We start from the raw sequence: 12458 nt of genomic DNA, 5'->3' as shown, positions 1-12458 counted from the left end.
TGTAAACGCTAGTACATCAGCTTTCTGCCAAAGGTGAAATTTTACAGTAAAGATGTGCTGTTGTGATTTGCTGCCATCATGGCCCGTTTCAGCTGCTCATATGTTACAAACATCACCACATTCCATGAGCCCAAGCGCAGGAAAGACGGCATGAACCTTGAAAGAAAAATAAAACATGTAATTACATGTTTATTGTTCATGAACATGTTAATTACATTAATGCATCCTTCTATTCATTTTATTGCTGAATGTCTGGGCTGCGGACAGATTTTCTTATTTGCCTTCAAATAAAGGGGCTCAATAGGATAAAGGCTGGGAACCACTGTTCTAGTTCATAGGCTATACCAGGGGTGGGCAACCTGTGGCTCCGGGGCCACATTTGGCTCTTGGGCCCTTCTCAAGTGGCTCCATTTGGCTTCATCAAAAAAAATATGGAATCAGTTATATATATTTTTTGTTTTTATTTTACACATTTTTCTATTATCACAACCATGAACCCATTCTGATGTCATGCAGTTGCAAAAATATAGACTACACTCCAAATGAATCAAAAAATAGAAGTAAAAGTAGTAATTGTAGACTACTTATACTTTATGACACTGAAGGTATTCATCTGTATAAGCCTTCACATACCAGTCAATTTTTGCTGCACAACAAAATAAAGACAATAGTCACTGTTTTCTTCAGTGTGTAGTGTAGTTCTGTTATTTCTTTGTAGCTCTCTAAATGCACAGAAACCTTTATTTATTCTTGGCACATTCTATGCAAACTAATCCTGAAAAGCATCTTTAACAGTCATCACTCTGAGGTTAAAAAAAAAATAAAATAAAATAAATAGACAGACAGACAGATAGACAGACAGATAGATAGATAGATAGATAGATAGATAGATAGATAGATAGATAGATAGATAGATAGATAGATAGATAGATAGATAGATAGATAGATAGATAGATAGATAGATAGATAGATAGATAGATAGATAGATAGATAAGAATATCTTTTGGCTCCAGACAGTGTTATTTTTCTATTTCTGTCCTGAAATAGCTCTTTAAATAGTAAAGGTTACCGACCCACGGGCTATACCCCACACTCATTTATCATTTCAGCATTATCCATGTAGTCAGTGCTTACCCCTTATAAAATGCGAGTGGTCCCTCTTTGGTCATCATAGCAGCAGCGCAGTTGAGGACACTCCTGTATTGGCCCAAGGCAGAGTTCATATATCTGGTCTTGACAACGTCAACCGGAGAGGCGATCACTGTTGTGCACAAACCTGCACCAAAGGCTGATATAAAGTGACAGGGCAGGTTGTCTGTGGAGTGGAAGATGAAAGTTAACGGTCCACATTGGAAAGTATTCTATCATGTCTCAGCATTATTCTGTACCAAGGCCTTTGTTCTTACCTGTCAGAGAGGTGGACTTCAGGAGTGTGTCCTTGATGAAGTCATATGTCACCAGTTCTGTGCAGTTCACAATTGCATTTCGTGCAATGTTTGGAGCAGTACCTGCATAATGAGTATAAATATAAAATAGGATTCACTGTAAGAAATGAAAGGACATACTATGGATAAAGATGATCAGTGTTGAGGTATAGCTGCTATATGTAACTATGGTATTATACAGATATGAGGGACTTAGACATTTTGTATTACTACTTAAGTGTTTTCATTTGATGCCTCTTTATGCCTCTACTTTGCACTTCGTCTCAGCCAAATACTGGACTTGTTTCTGTCAGCTTCAGTTACTTAACAGATATACATTTTTTCATCCTGTTTCTGTTCGATGAAAACCATCTATCTGTAAATATTTATGATTATTTCTTCATGGTATAGAATTTCAAATGATCTGACCTTTTGGAGATATGTGGTTCTCACAAAACACTATGGAAATATGGTGATTTTCTTGAGTATGATATATTGATATAGATTAAAGTACCAATGGTATGCATAATAGTTCAAATGAGCTCAAGTCTAACCCATAAAGACCAAAACATCCACTGTTGACCCAAAGTATCTGTTGATCTAAACTGTTGATCCACTAATCCTATCAATACATTTAAATAACTGGTGTAAAATACACTTTGTCATTTTTCATGGTCATCAGATTTGACCCATTTAGATGTTCAGAGGCTCTGTAGTGAACGTTGAAACACCGTCATCTTCTACAGCATTGATTTACAAGTAAAACCCACGGAGTTGGATCAATGACAGTAGATGGACACACTGGGTTTATGTTCAGTTAATGATAGATTGGACCGAAAAAGACACCGTTTCTTAATTTTTTTTCTGTTTTGATATAATAACCTTTGAGTTTACTGTGAGGTTTTATGAACATCTACATTATCATTCAGTTAAGCATAGAAAAATAAATGATTTCCACTAGAAAAAATGCAAAATCCAGAGGATAATATTATAATAAATGGTAATAAATCACTGAGGAAAGGTTAAATAAAGAGAAAATTCATTTGTTTACTGCCACAAAAGTCACACTGGGTCCTTATGGGCTAAACATCTAAAGTAGTGAAACGCAATATACACATTAAAGCAACAGGAATATGGATCCAAAAACATCTGATACAGTCAGAAAACACTGACTTGGATCATTTACTGCACAATGGTTGGGGTTCTTTTTGTATTTTGTTTACATTTTGCTTATAATACTAATACTTTTCCTTAAATGAGGTTTTGGAAGTATAGTATTTTCCCAGTGTAGTATTTTTTCTGTTACATTAGCTTTTCACATACTGGCAAAAACAGGCAAGTTCCATTTGAGCCATGTTTGATCAGATGTACTAAAGCTTATATTTTAACCACAAATGAAAATGTTTCCTTCCAAATTAAGTGAAATACATGCAGTCACAGTTCTGTGATAAGCCAAACCTAAACCTTAATCAAAAATTCTGCGAAAAATGTGGGTGTTAATGAGGTAAAGTGAACACTGATCTGAACACTATTTCCAACACTAAACATTACAGTCTTAAACCTTAAGCCCAGGTTACCTTTCCAGAGTCCAGAAATGCCCTCTTCCCTGGCAATGGTCATGTAAGCATCTATGGTGCTACAGTAACGTCTGACCTGCCCAGGAGATCTGGCCTGAGCCTGGAAACGGACTTTCACCACATCTGTAGGCTGAGCTAAAGCGACTGCCATGGCTCCAGTTGTACATCCAGCCATCAGTCGACTGCCAATGCCTACGTCTGTAAAGAGAACAGGGGCGTTAACCCTGGTCAGAGCAGGACATCATCTATCAGATAAAGAATTCAAAGATGTTTCAACACTTACGATCTGAGCCCTTTGTGTAGAATGCTTTCACAGAGTCATAGAGACCAATACGGACTGAAGCGAAGCTCATCTGTCTCTGTAGACCTGCCACTAGTCCACTGTACAGGCTCCTGGGGCCCTCAGTACGAACCATGGTGGTGATGGTGCCAAACACACCACGATATTTGACTGTAGGCCCTTTCCCTGGAGCAGTGGAGGTCTTGGACTCTCCTTGGATCTGAAAGGTAATGGAGGCATAAAGTCAAACTTATCTTCACTTTGAATACAGGGTGGGGAAGCAAAATTTACAATGAACATTTAATTGTTTTTTCTCAGCAGGCACTACGTCAATTGTTTTGAAACCAAACATATATTGATGTCATAATCATACTTAACACTATTATCCATACCTTTACAGAAACTTTTGCCCATATGAGTAATCAGGAAAGCAAACGTCAAAGAGTGTGTGATTTGCTGAATGCACTCGTCACACCAAAGGAGGTTTCAAAAATAGTTGGAGTGTCCATAAAGACTGTTTATAATGTAAAGAAGAGAATGACTATGAGCAAAACTATTACAAGAAAGTCTGGAACATACTATTAAAGAAGAATGGGAGAAGTTGTCACCCGAATATTTGAGGAACACTTGCGCAAGTTTCAGGAAGCGTGTGAAGGCAGTTATTGAGAGAGAAGGAGGACACATAGAATAAAAACATTTTCTATTATGTCAATTTTCTTGTGACAAATAAATTCTCATGACTTTCAATAAACTAATTGGTCATACACTGTCTTTCAATCCCTGCCTCAAAATATTGTAAATTTTGCTTCCCCACCCTGTACATATTTTTTTATGTGTTTAAAAGTATATAACATATGTTGTAGTATTAGTAGTAGAATGGGATTTTTGCAAAGGGATGGTTTTCTGTAAAGACTTTGTTCACCTGCAGGCGGACTTTGGCTGTGTCCAGAGGAAAGGTCAGCAGGTCAGCAATGCAGGCTGCAGTTCCAGCGCCTACAAACTTTACGGCTGCTGACGGAGGCACATCTGCAGGTCCAAACCCAACCATTTTCCAAAATACTCAGATTTATTTCAGATTCAAAGAAGATCTTCCCAATGTGGAATGTGGACAGGACAAGAGGTTTGTCCAAAATCTGAAAGAGACATTGAAATATAATTGTATTAAAGAGTCACAACAGTACACAGATTTTTTATTGTACAAACTTGAGCCTAACTAGGTGCTAAAATGTTTGTTTCTGACAACTTGCTAGTGAGGCTGCCAGCTCTTGGGTACAATATGTATTTAACATGCATTCAAAGACAACATCTGGGACATTCTAGTGATAGAAAAACAGCTCCTCTCTACATTTTGAAGAAAAGGGCAGCTGGACTTTGCATTATGAATACATTTTGAAGTTCAACAGCAGAGCATATTACATTTAATTAATCAAACTTTACACTTGAGGACATGTGCTTTGACAACATTTATTTATTAATTAATTTCATTATCAATATAGTTTTTTTTTAGTACTACTTAATTGCTCTTTCTAACTGTGACTGGTAACTATTATTATTATCATTATTTGATTCTTACCTTTAGTCAATTAATTGCTTCGGAACATTGAAGATCAGGATTCTCTAAATGTATCCCTCTGGTTAAATATTGTCCCAGCTATAAATTGGTTTCCTTTTTTTTCCATAGAAACCTGTGCAGAATTTTTTTGGCCCAAGGTCATACTCCAAATCCTGAAAAACAGACAAAAATCAGTTAGTGTAGAAATGATAAAAATGCACCAAAACTAATGTCAGCATCACTGAGGAAGAATACAGTATTAACAAAAGGTTCTTGCACCGTGAGTTGTAGAAAGGAAAAAGTCTCTCAAAGTTCTGTTGAGTTGACAGTGGTCCTGTCAGATGAGCTGGAGAGTCTTCAGAGGAACCTGAACCAATGAATGAATGGGATACAATGGTATGGAAAAGCGGGTCGCCTCTTTAAATAGTGCAGATACAAGGTTGTTACATCATGGCATGGCATATGTTTCTGTGAAGCCCTGCCCCTGTTAAACCACAATTGCCTGCTGCTCCAAATGCCAAACTACAGACACCTCAGTGCACAGACAGTCTACAGGGTTACATGTTTTTAAGCTTTAATCCACAGAAATCTAATATATCATATGTATGTTATCACTGTTTATGTCCTTGCATCAATATAAAACGTCCTCCTTATTTTGACCTTATTAAAATCACAAATTATGAGCGAACAACAACACATCCAAAGTTGACTAATTTATTCAAATAAAATATTGCATTGCAAAGTAAGCGTTCTAGTAGTTTTTCCACTTGTGTGCTTTTAAGCCTGTAGGTAGTGACTGAGGCATCCTATTATAGTCCAGAGAAAACCGGCTTGCTAAACACATGCTGAGTCATGGTGAAAAGACAGGAACACAATGTACACCCACGAAATTAGCTCCGTATGTTCAAGTCCATTAACATGAACAACATGTCCAAAAACAAATGTTTTGGTCTGTGATCTGCTATATCTTCACTACACTTAAGGACTAATAGATGCAGTAAATAATAAGTGTTTTTTTATTAATCCCCAAAAACCACATCTGCGCTGGTCTCTAAAGCCAAGGTCACTGTGGTTGTTAACAGTATACATTACAGCAGCTCCATTGACAATAAGACAAAAAAAATAATAAAAAGATGCAATGATAGAATATAATATTATAAGCATTTAAAAACACAGTTGCTTTGGAGTCAATATCTCTGGTTTGATGGTAAAAATGTGTATTCGTAGTTGTTGGGATCAAAGTGTTGTTACCACGACTTAATAAGTGCCCAAAATTCAATTCAATTTATTTATGACTCCTTCTAAAAAATAGTTAAGATTCATTTCAGGAATAGGAATGTCATCTTTGTATCATGTTAAAACTACTGGTTCCTACATAATAACTGGTGTATGTTAAATATAAAGGTATTAAATGACACACTTACATTTAAATAATCTTGTTCTTATAGAATCTTGCAGCCTTTTGTCAGGTATTATAACTTGCAGCTTCATTAAATATACAATGAATGTTTTCCATTTTTAACCCTTAAATACCAGAGCAATTTTTTCTTTCATTTTCAAGATTTATTTTAACCTCATTCATATCCATATCCTTTCATGTCTATATTTATCATACTATCCACAGCATTTTGCATTTTTCAGTGCAAAGCAGGTATTTTAATATATTTAATTCACAGATCATGTAGATGTTCATAAAAGTTCAGCATAAATCAATAGATTATTGTGTCTGATAAACTGAAGAAAAAGTAACTCTCAGCAAAATACATCATTAATTTAACATAAAACAAACTACATGTGTTTGTTTTATTGGTGTAACAATTCTGCAGAAGATAACAGTGTTTCCATATTCATTATGTAGCCTCTGAATACTCAAATGGGTCATGTCTGATTATCTTGGAAAGCTGAGAAAATGGATCATATCTGAATTATTTTTATATATTGATAGGATTAGTGATTCAGTAGTCATGAAGTATTTTAGATCACTAGATGCATTTGGTTTGAAGGTTAAATCTTAGTATTCACATTGTCTTAGTTGTATAATAAGACCATAAAATACACAAAGATGAATTGTTGCCACTTTATTAATACAGTTGTACGTCATTTATCATTATGTAAAACATATTGGGGCTATTGACCAGCAATAAACCCTTGTCAGTTACATACAAAACCTGCACAGAGTTTAATAAACTAACACATGCAGCATCATCACAAGTAAATACTGTAAACAACATAATTCATAAACACAGTCAGAGTTTACAAATGGTCTGACTGTAAAATGATTTCACAGTAAATCTGGGCTACATAGAAAAAATGCATTGCAGTCTTTGTAAACAGAAAAAGTCCTCTTCGAAGCCACCAGCCAGCTGATTAGAATGTCCATGTGGATTGTGAGGAAAAAAGATGAAATATTACTCACTGAAGCTACGGAAATGTGTCCAATTTATGTAACTGCTTACCTTTACTTCACAAAAAAATAATCTTTCATGCTTTAATCATGATATTCTTCTCATGTTGCAGCTTTGCCTACTGTGTTCATCCAGGAATCTGTGGAAGTGCAACACCTTCCTGTGCTAGAACTGACTCTAAGACATGACGTCCACCTCTGAACCGCTACCTTGAACCATCCAACGGTCTCTTTTGGGCCTTGACAAACTGTGTAGGTCTTATTTTCAGACTCAGAGGTCTTCGTTGTACTGCACCACAGTGAAGGTTAGTCTGTTGTGTGTATTCTGTCCTATGTGAAGAAACAGTCATTCCTTGCTGAGGTCAAAAGGGCGACTCCCAGTACTGTTGTGCTCTGGTCATACCTCGTTTAATTTGTTCATATGAAACAAACATCACAATGTTCCAGGAGCCAAGTCGTAAGAAAGAAGGCATGAACCTATAGAAGACAAATGTCAGACAAGTAACGTGGTTAGTATTTAGTATTTTTGCTTCATTGTCATTTAAGAAACACATACAGCTAGCATTTACCCTTTATAGAAGGCTGTGGGTCCCTCATTTCTCAGCATGGTGAGAGCACAGTTGATTGCGCTGCTGTACTGTCCAGCCCCTGAGTTCATGAACCGTGTTTTCACCACATCCACAGGAGAGGCCACAACTGTTGTACAGAATCCAGCAGCGAAGGCAGCAGTGAAGTGGCACGGCAGGTTATCTGTGGGCAAATAAAGGCAGGAATTTAGTTTTTTAAAGCCATCTCTCAGTCATGTAATAAAATGTCATAAAAATATTCTGCACAATGCTCTGGCTTTAATGCTTAAAATCCATAAAAATGGTCAACATCTTTAAATAAAAAGTTTGAAATTGGCATAGATATTTGCATATATTTGCATATCTCCTCCACTTTCCTTTCACTGATATGCAAATAATGCTCATTTAATTTGTTTCTTGCTTCCCTAAAGCCCACCTTTGCTCAGTTTCCACATTAAAAATTTGCAACTACATCCCAATTGGCTTGAATTTTTGTAGTACTGCTGTTGGAAAATCCACTCTAAGATTCTGATATTGGTGAACATATAGAAATATTCTCCCTTCAGCAGATGAATGTGACAAAACCTTTAAAGTGTCAACTCCGCACAGACCTCATTTTGTGCAGCAAAGTTTCAATTATTACAACAACCAGTGCAAAAATACTAATTTTGGCGTAAAGGTGGTTAATAACATGTTAGAATTTAGTTTACATTTGTCCTCACCTGTCATTAGGTCATACTTCAGGATGAGTTCTTTGATCATGTCATAGGTCACCAGCTCTGCACAGTTTACAATGGCATTTCGGGTAATGTTGGGCATGCAGCCTAGAACAAAACAAAGCATTATTACCGCAAATGAGTTGATTTCCTATAATAATGATATTGCTTTTTTGGAAAGTTAAAGCAATAGTAATACCTCTCCAAAGTCCACGCACTCCCTCATCTCTGGCAATGGTCTTGTAAGCTTCCATTGTGCTGTTGTATCTCCTCTCACCATCTGCCACTCGCACCTGGGCTTGGAACCGTACTTTCACCACATCTGTTGGCTGTGCAAAAGCCACAGCCATGGCTCCAGTGGTGCAACCCGCCATGAGCCGCGTAACAATCCCAGCACCTGTACAGCAAGTCCATCGGTCACATTGAAAAAGACTCACAGTTTTATCATCAATAGTCAGTAAATCACAGGTTGGGAAACTCACTCTCAGTGCCTCGAGTGTAGAATTGCTTCATGGAATCGTAAAGACCTATTCTGACCGAAGCAAAGCTCATCTGTCTCTGGAGTCCTGCCACCAGCCCGTTGTAAAGGCTCCTGGGTCCCTCTGTGCGAACCATGGTAGCGATTGTGCCAAATACCCCCCGATACTTCATCACTTCAGTACCTTTTGCTTTCTGAGACTCTCCCTGGATCTGAAATATGAAGGATATATGAATTATTATCAGCAGATTAAAACAGTAATTAATAAAACAAATAAAACCTTCAGAAATACTGTGCTTTTAACCTGTAGTCTGACTTTGGCGGTATCCAGTGGAAAGGTGATGAGGTCAGCAATGCAGGCCGCTGTGCCTGCACCGAAAAACTTAACTGCCGGAGAGGGCACCATGTCTTTGGGTGTAATGCCAACCATTCCTACTTCTGACTTGGTTGGTTCCACTGATGGAAAGAATCTCCTGTTGATGGTACAAGAGAAAGTCTCCAATATCTGCTGAGGATTCCTGTATTAAACGCACCACACACAAGTCACATCATCAAGACTACACCAGATATTTTCATATGTATTCATTTTGATTCACTGGGATTCATGCACCCAGTGACTATGGACAAGGTTTTGTTGACAACTGTGCTTACCTTTCACAGAAGACAAAAAATGACTTCAGGTCTTCTCAAGATTTAAACTTGTTTTTAAAAGTGGGGCTGCTGTAGAAACACCTTGTGCCATAAACTCTATTTGAGGTAAATCAGACAGCATACCACTACTCCCTGAAAAGACAAGACATGGATCATTTACTGTGGGCTATATTGATCGAAATGGGAAAAAGAATCATTTAGTAGCTTGAAATATTAACATATATCATCTTCAGAAAAAGTTATTTTTTTGTGGTACTATCAGATGCTATCTCATTGTTTTGGTTTACAGGACCTTTTTGTCAAAGTGGCAAAAGCGATCTTCAATACTAAAAAACTTTGTGTTTCTGGTTAAGAATTTTCTTCAGCAGTGTTATGAATATTCCTTGGTTGTGACAGAATAATGCATAGGCACAAGGAAAATTAACAAAATAATGATGCATATATGATTACAGTAATAACCACAATTATAACCCTTCTTGAAAATTTTCTTGAATATTTTCTGAGTTATAATAAGTTTTCATGGTGCAAATGTTGTCATTTTACCTGAGTGCTGAGGTATAATCCAACAAAGTGGAAAAATATAGTCCTTTAGGCAGTTAGTTCCATGAGCGTCCCTGTTTCATGTTTACTATTTCTCCGTTGAGGAAGCTCTTCAATTTATAGGCACATTTGCACATGACTGTGAGGCAGATTCACTGGGTACCCACACCTGTTATGTGAAGCCCATGTTTACCAGAGTGTGGACCACAGCCCGTCATTTGAGCTGTTGTTGATCTGCACTATGACATTAAAGAAGCATGTAAACTTTCAAGACTGTGTATACACATTCAATTTGTTCACAACATGAAATACATTCAATTGCTGTTATTATAGAGCTTGGAATTTACATCAAATTAATAAAACATGTAGAGTCACTTTACTTTATGTTTCTATTGGTTTATGTAAGTGACCAATCAGGTGGAAAAGCCTGTCTGGTGCCCCTCAGTAACATGCAAACCTAGTTCTGGAATTTTAGAAATCTCCACTCTCTAGGGAAGCAATAAAGTTACGAAACGTCCTGGAATACGGCACCGCCATGCATTTTGGCCAATCCATAGGATGTACGAGTGGGTGTGTGCACAAAGCATCTGTATGCAATCATTCAAGCCACTAACATCCGTTATGGTAAACTAGCAGCACCAAAAGAAAAGATGCAAAGTGTTAGAGCATGGAGACACTTTGTAGAAAAGGTGTTAAGAGTTCAGGGTATGCAAGCCCCCATACATGTGACTTTCCATAGCAGCTCCCAATCTTAGCCCCAGAGCTATTACGTCATGTCACATAACTGACAACGCATAAATGTCTCATCTAATCATCTAATATTTCCTCAGTCACGTGTTAGAATGTTATTTTTCTTCACCTGTTTTGAGCATGCATCTTTACTTACTACACTGTCTATACATCATCAGTGTTTAATAGTGGCTTAATAGTATGTTTCTGACATTATAGTGTGATAGTTTCATATTAGGAAGGTTTTTTGAGGATGGTTTTGTAAAGCAGAGATGAGAAATACTAGCTCTGAAAATAACCACCACCTTCAACCTTTGTCACACTTTCCAACTATTACCAAAGTTGGCATAAACTCAATAAGATTTCTGTGTTGTCTGACAATATTATGTGGGCTGCACCCGCGGCTAAAAACAGATTCCTGGGAACATTGTGTGATTAACCTTTGAGGACACAGTCAGCCCAGTAAACAGCTCACTGGTCTGGCTTCAGCCAGTCTGTACTGACCCTTGAAAATAAAACTGAGGAGGCAGGCCCCCTTCACTGACGTACACTCCAGCATTTTCAACACCACAAACCGTGAGTCTGTGCTCTGAAGCAGCTGAGCTCCCATACACTATAAATATGTTAAACTATAAATACAGCCAGCCAGTACAACACCAAGGGTTAGTGGGACACATACGATGCCAAGCATATCTGTCCACTTTACATTTCACATGACCATGCACTTCTTACTTATGTCTTTATTGAACATCAAAGGATTTGGGAATGTATAGCATAGAAAGATGACACAGGAAAACACTGTCACATAGGTATAGATGTTCATTTTTTATTATTCATTAGAATAAACAACATGAACATCAGAGAACCAGAATTTGCTTATTGTGTGTACATCTTCCGTGAATTTTTATGGTTGCATTATTTTAATCCCAAATGTATCAACATTTCACTAACACCATAGAAGTGAAATGCCACTGCATATGGAAATTCATAAAACCAACACAAAATTGTAAATAAATTTTGTAATAAATGAATAAAAATAGATTTGATTGTGAACTGCATAAATATTATTGCTTTAATAAATTGGGGACCTATTATGGAAGTGCTGATAATCACATCACAGCCAACAATATTTTACTGTTGTCAAGTATAAGTTTTCTATAAGGGGGTATATAATGTAAGTCAGCCTGAAGTCAGGATAGAATATATAAATATATCACATGTAGACTAAAAATAAAAAGACTAGGCCTAAATCCTAATAAATACTTTGAAATATAACAACATATATGTCTGGAATAATGGACTAAAATGTAATACAGAGGACCAGTTTATTCAATCAGGTCATACAGACCATAGTCTTCCTACTAGTGGCCACATGTTCCCCACTAGAAAACTGTTCTGTCATGGGTACATCTCCATCAAAGTATAACAGTCCAGGGGACCCAGAATAAAAGCATGGAAGAACTATTTTTGACCAGGGTAAAAACCAAATCATAACAAATAATAATAGTAGGTGTTTCACACTTCATATATATTCATATAAG

The 12458-nt window shown here is 37.0% G+C and overlaps 2 protein-coding genes across 3 annotated transcripts; both read right to left on the bottom strand.

The window, feature by feature from the left end:
* Positions 1–13: 13 nt before the first annotated feature.
* LOC115432811 (mitochondrial uncoupling protein 2-like) lies at positions 14–5210 on the bottom strand. The gene is made up of 8 exons (XM_030153814.1): positions 5113–5210; positions 4855–5006; positions 4204–4414; positions 3285–3501; positions 3002–3199; positions 1407–1508; positions 1135–1315; positions 14–156 (listed from the first exon to the last, which is right to left on the bottom strand). Exons 3-8 carry the CDS (start codon positions 4327–4329, stop codon positions 42–44), a joined length of 939 nt encoding a protein of 312 aa, XP_030009674.1. The 5' UTR covers positions 4330–4414; positions 4855–5006; positions 5113–5210; the 3' UTR covers positions 14–41.
* Positions 5211–6907: 1697 nt separating this feature from the next.
* LOC115433137 (mitochondrial uncoupling protein 2-like) lies at positions 6908–10294 on the bottom strand. Of its 2 annotated transcripts, none has more exons than XM_030154394.1 (8): positions 10192–10294; positions 9649–9780; positions 9302–9515; positions 9002–9209; positions 8719–8916; positions 8526–8627; positions 7807–7987; positions 6908–7714 (listed from the first exon to the last, which is right to left on the bottom strand). In XM_030154394.1, exons 3-8 carry the CDS (start codon positions 9425–9427, stop codon positions 7600–7602), a joined length of 930 nt encoding a protein of 309 aa, XP_030010254.1. In that variant the 5' UTR covers positions 9428–9515; positions 9649–9780; positions 10192–10294; the 3' UTR covers positions 6908–7599. The 2 variants fall into 2 exon arrangements, with proteins under 2 accessions (XP_030010254.1, XP_030010255.1); XM_030154395.1 differs by having other exon boundaries at positions 9302–9470.
* Positions 10295–12458: the final 2164 nt, after the last annotated feature.

The sequence above is a fragment of the Sphaeramia orbicularis genome, chromosome 14 (genome assembly GCF_902148855.1).
Source record: "Sphaeramia orbicularis chromosome 14, fSphaOr1.1, whole genome shotgun sequence".
NCBI classification, from domain to species: domain Eukaryota; kingdom Metazoa; phylum Chordata; class Actinopteri; order Kurtiformes; family Apogonidae; genus Sphaeramia; species Sphaeramia orbicularis.
The sequence above is the reverse complement of the archived record's forward strand: the minus strand, read 5'-3'. Positions and strand labels throughout refer to the sequence as shown.

Bases quoted from the DNA above. Each gene is read 5' to 3' on its own strand.
- LOC115432811 (XM_030153814.1), bottom strand. From the start codon at position 4,329: ATGGTTGGGTTTGGACCTGCAGATGTGCCTCCGTCAGCAGCCGTAAAG. The intron at 1,509-3,001 runs GTAACCTGGGCT...CTCATTATGCAG, and splicing joins CATTTCTGGACTCTGGAAAG to GTACTGCTCCAAACATTGCA. The intron at 1,316-1,406 runs GTAAGAACAAAG...TCCACTCCACAG, and splicing joins GAAGTCCACCTCTCTGACAG to ACAACCTGCCCTGTCACTTT.
- LOC115433137 (XM_030154394.1), bottom strand. From the start codon at position 9,427: ATGGTTGGCATTACACCCAAAGACATGGTGCCCTCTCCGGCAGTTAAG. The intron at 9,210-9,301 runs GTTAAAAGCACA...TTCATATTTCAG, and splicing joins CCGCCAAAGTCAGACTACAG to ATCCAGGGAGAGTCTCAGAA. The intron at 8,917-9,001 runs GTGAGTTTCCCA...CTTGCTGTACAG, and splicing joins CTACACTCGAGGCACTGAGA to GTGCTGGGATTGTTACGCGG.